This window comes from Apodemus sylvaticus, chromosome 12, assembly GCF_947179515.1.
Source record: "Apodemus sylvaticus chromosome 12, mApoSyl1.1, whole genome shotgun sequence".
NCBI classification, from domain to species: Eukaryota; Metazoa; Chordata; class Mammalia; order Rodentia; family Muridae; genus Apodemus; species Apodemus sylvaticus.
Genome location: NC_067483.1, coordinates 89,082,522 through 89,086,342, shown reverse-complemented (window position 1 = coordinate 89,086,342; position 3,821 = coordinate 89,082,522). Strand labels below are relative to the sequence as shown.

Below are 3,821 nucleotides of genomic sequence, written 5' to 3'. Positions count from 1 at the left end.
ACACACATACTGTACACACACTGCACATACACTGTACACACCCACATACTGCACATACACATACTACACACACTGTATACACACTGCACACACACTGTACACACATTGTACATACACACACTGTACATACACACTGCATACATGCTCAGACTGCACAGCCACAACACAATAAAGAGCTAGGCGTAGGTGGGGGGAGGGTGATACCAATCTCTAGAATTCTAGGCATACTGAGTGGTATATCCCAGCTGATTTGTTAGATGAGAGGACGGGTATACTTCCTAGTAACTCTTTAGGACCTTAGACAAATTGCTTTACACATCATGTCAGTAATGTCTGACTTAAGACTCTTGTAAAAAATTAAAAGTCTTTCAGTAAGAAAAATAGGGGGCAGGGTGTCCTCAGTAACTATTTTGAGAAAAATAGAGTAGATTAAAACTTACCTATCCTAACCCAAGAAGTCCTGATTCTTATTCTTTCTTTCCCTAGGATGAGGCCTTTAGGGATTGGCATCTGTGTGTGGAATTTCTTTCATGGCTAAAGTGGGGGAAATAATATACTCTCCACCTAACATTTTTGAAAAGATCAGATGAAGTAATTTATGATAGCATTGTGCAGTTAGCTGATGGACCACACTCCCAAGTGTGAGGAGAGGCATATGCCTCAGTTAAACAAGTTGCCCAAAGTCACACACTATTATATCCAAGAGATACAATGCAGATATTTCCAGTTACGTATAGACTCCATGATCAGTACCCCACATGCCCCAAGGACGCACTTGAAGTAGCCTACTAGACCAAGGCACCTTGAAAGAGTTGGAGTTAATGGATACTCTAGTCTTCAGAGACCTCCTCCCTTTCCTCCCGGCCTCTGCCTGCCACAGTCAGTCTCTTCTGTGCTCCCTACCTCCCATGTACAAAGTCAGTTCCCCAATGCCGCCTTTCCCAACGTCACACAGGGAACTCAAGGGTCCACAAACAACACATCTCATCCCTATGTCCTGCCATTTATCCTACAGACCCACACCCCAGCACTGCAGAGATGAGCCTGGCTATAACTCTGCTAGCATGAGGAGAACGAAAGGGGCTCTGACCTGTGGACAGGGTATGAGAGGCAGAAGCACTGGTCCCAGGAGAGCAAGGCCAGAGGGGTCCCCAGAACAGGGCTCGCTCGCTAGCTCCGAGTAGGAGCTCTGGGCTCCTAGTGAATACCCAGAGATCGAGGCCTGTCCCGGGCAGCCTCTGACACTGCTCTGAGGGAGCCCTGCGACTTCCTGGCAGGCTGGGTGTAGCTTGGTTGCCTTGACCACCAGAGAGAGAAACCTTGGGAACATTTGCTCAGGACGCTGTGCCCTGAAGTAACAAACCACCATAGGGCCCTGCTCTCTTGCAGTCACTCTCCTTGACCTGGGGATTCCGTGAGCATGCTTGCCCAGAGCCCTACAGGTGCACTCCCGCCAACACCACACCTCACTATTCTAAATACATATCTCAAGCCAACATTGCTGACGAGCTTGGAGAAACGGGTAAAAAAGAAGACAGTGGTGGCGATGAAGGAGCTGAGCCAGCAAATCCAAGAAACTAAATGCCGGCGGGAAAGGCTGCTGAAAGACAGCAGGCAGCTACTAGAGGAAAAATACCGTGTGCAGGCTGAAAACCAGCTTTTCAAGGAATACCTGCGTAAAAATAAGGAACAGTGTGAAAAGAAACAGGAGGAGCTGTGGGCGCAGTATGTCCAAGAATGTGGCGAGATAGAACGAGAGAGACAAGAATTGGCGTCCAGATTCAACCGGAGAAATGCAGCTCTTCAAGCCCAGCTCCTGCAGAGCAGAGAGACCCAGAAGGATTTGAAGCAGCAGTTGCAGGCACTGAAGCCAGTTTACAAGGTAAAGGAGAAGCAGGACATGAAAATACAGACCTTGGAGAAGGAGCAAGAGAAAATCCGAGGTGAGACTGCGGCCAAGGACCAGGAGGCACACTTCCGGTTCCTGCGGGAAAAGGCGCTGCTGGAGAAGGAGCTGGGAGAATGGCGCCTGATGGAGCTGGGGCAGATCAACACCACAGGCCTTACGAGGAAGTACAAGGCCTTGGCGCTAGCAGCCAAGCAGGCTCATTCTGAGTTCTGTGGCAGCCTCCACAGGGAGAACCAGCAGCTACACAAGGAGCTTCAGCAACTGAGCCAGGAGTTCCGCAGGTTGGATGCTGTGAGGAGCCGGCTGGAAAGGCACCGGCAGCTGGTGAAGGAGCAGCAGTGGTACCTGGAAGCCTTGACCAGAGGGCGACAGCGGCTGCAGGCAGAACGCGAGCGCCATCATCATAGCGGTCATAACCCACGCCTCAAGGAACAGAGAGCTTCAAAGACCATGCTGAGCGCCAAACCAAGAACAAGGCCAAAGTAACAGCTACTACAACTGGACTGGAGTTTAGGGAATAATAATCTACAATCCAAAAAGTATCCTTCGTGGGGAATAGAAACACTTTCAGAAAGAGCAGTTGTTGCAACATGGGGTTGTGCTCCTAGCCTGGGACCCACATCCTCACTGTCTGCGCCCCTGGGGCTGTTGTAGATTCCAGAGATTTAGACTCGGAAAGTTTTTTAATGGGTTCTATCACCCATTTGCATAGAAGCATTTGAAATTCTCAGTGTACCTAGTTAGAACATGTATTTTACCATACTTATCTATTCCTTAGTGTGCACTCTGCCATCCACAAAGTACAGTGTATAATTTGTGTGTTCTATGTATTTTGGGTCGTTGGAAGCAAATAGGAACCTTTTTTTAAATTGTATCGGTTTGTTTAGAGGGGCTGCATGTTTGCATTTGTGATGGACTGTTTTGTTGAACTGTGGGTTCTGGTCTGGAAGAATAGTCTCTTATTTGGGTAATGCCTCTGCATGGGGGAAAAACATAGCCAGATTCATTCATGTTTCTTAGAAACTATTGGCAATGAAAACTTCAAGGTAACTGCTCAGAATTTTTCAGCTTTGTAAAATGGGTTCTTTTTTAAATAGGATTAAAAGTTGACTTAGGTTTTCAATATGCCTTATCATCTACTTTTAACATTGCTGGTGAATATATAATGTTTTGCCATTAAGCAGGGTTGTTAAAAGCAAATTTTACCTGTAATTAGTTCTTAATACCCCTCCACATTTGTAAATGTAATAAAAATACTATATCCCTCAATATTTTACGATACTCTTGCCACCCTTTTGAAATGATAGAGCATGCACGTGATAAGATGCAGCGGGCAAATAATGAAGCATCATGACTAGGGGTCAAGGTGTGTAGTGTATAGAACATGGATGCACTGGGCGAGAATGATTTGTGACCCTTATGTGATACTAGCATGATACAAGGTCTCACCACACTACTCAGACACACGAAATATATGAATTGTGTCTTTCTAGAATTTTCCATTTGATTTTGGACTGAAATTGAACACAGGTAACTGGAAGGCAGAGAGGGAAGCCACGGGCAAGGGGATATGGCACAATGCCTATCTATGCCCGCCACTCTCTACTGTTTGTAAAGGAGAGGTCCACAGACCTAAGGCTGCTTTTAAAGCATTCCCGCACTCTATTTCTTTTCTTGTAGAATAAGTATTAGAAGCTCACCTTGAGCTTCGAGGCTAACTACTAAAGGATCATTTTCCTTTGTACCTGGAGCCATTTTTATGTTGTCTAAGCAATGGGCAGACTTGAAGGACTGCTACAGGTTGCTTCTTGCCTGTAAGGCTGAGAGAGGCAATCTTTCCCCTAAAGGCCTGGAGAATACAAATATCAGGCCTTGCGCTTCCCGTGGATTCCATGGGGGGAATCAGTTCAGC

The 3,821-nt window shown here is 46.5% G+C and overlaps 1 protein-coding gene across 1 annotated transcript; it reads left to right on the top strand.

The window, feature by feature from the left end:
• Positions 1-1,420: 1,420 nt before the first annotated feature.
• On the top strand, positions 1,421-2,395 carry Ccdc121 (coiled-coil domain containing 121). The gene has a single exon (XM_052199883.1). The coding sequence runs from the start codon at positions 1,421-1,423 to the stop codon at positions 2,393-2,395; it is 975 nt and encodes a 324-aa protein (XP_052055843.1).
• Positions 2,396-3,821: the final 1,426 nt, after the last annotated feature.

Excerpts from the sequence above, each read along its gene's own strand:
- Ccdc121 (XM_052199883.1), top strand. The coding sequence starts at position 1,421 with ATGCTTGCCCAGAGCCCTACAGGTGCACTCCCGCCAACACCACACCTC.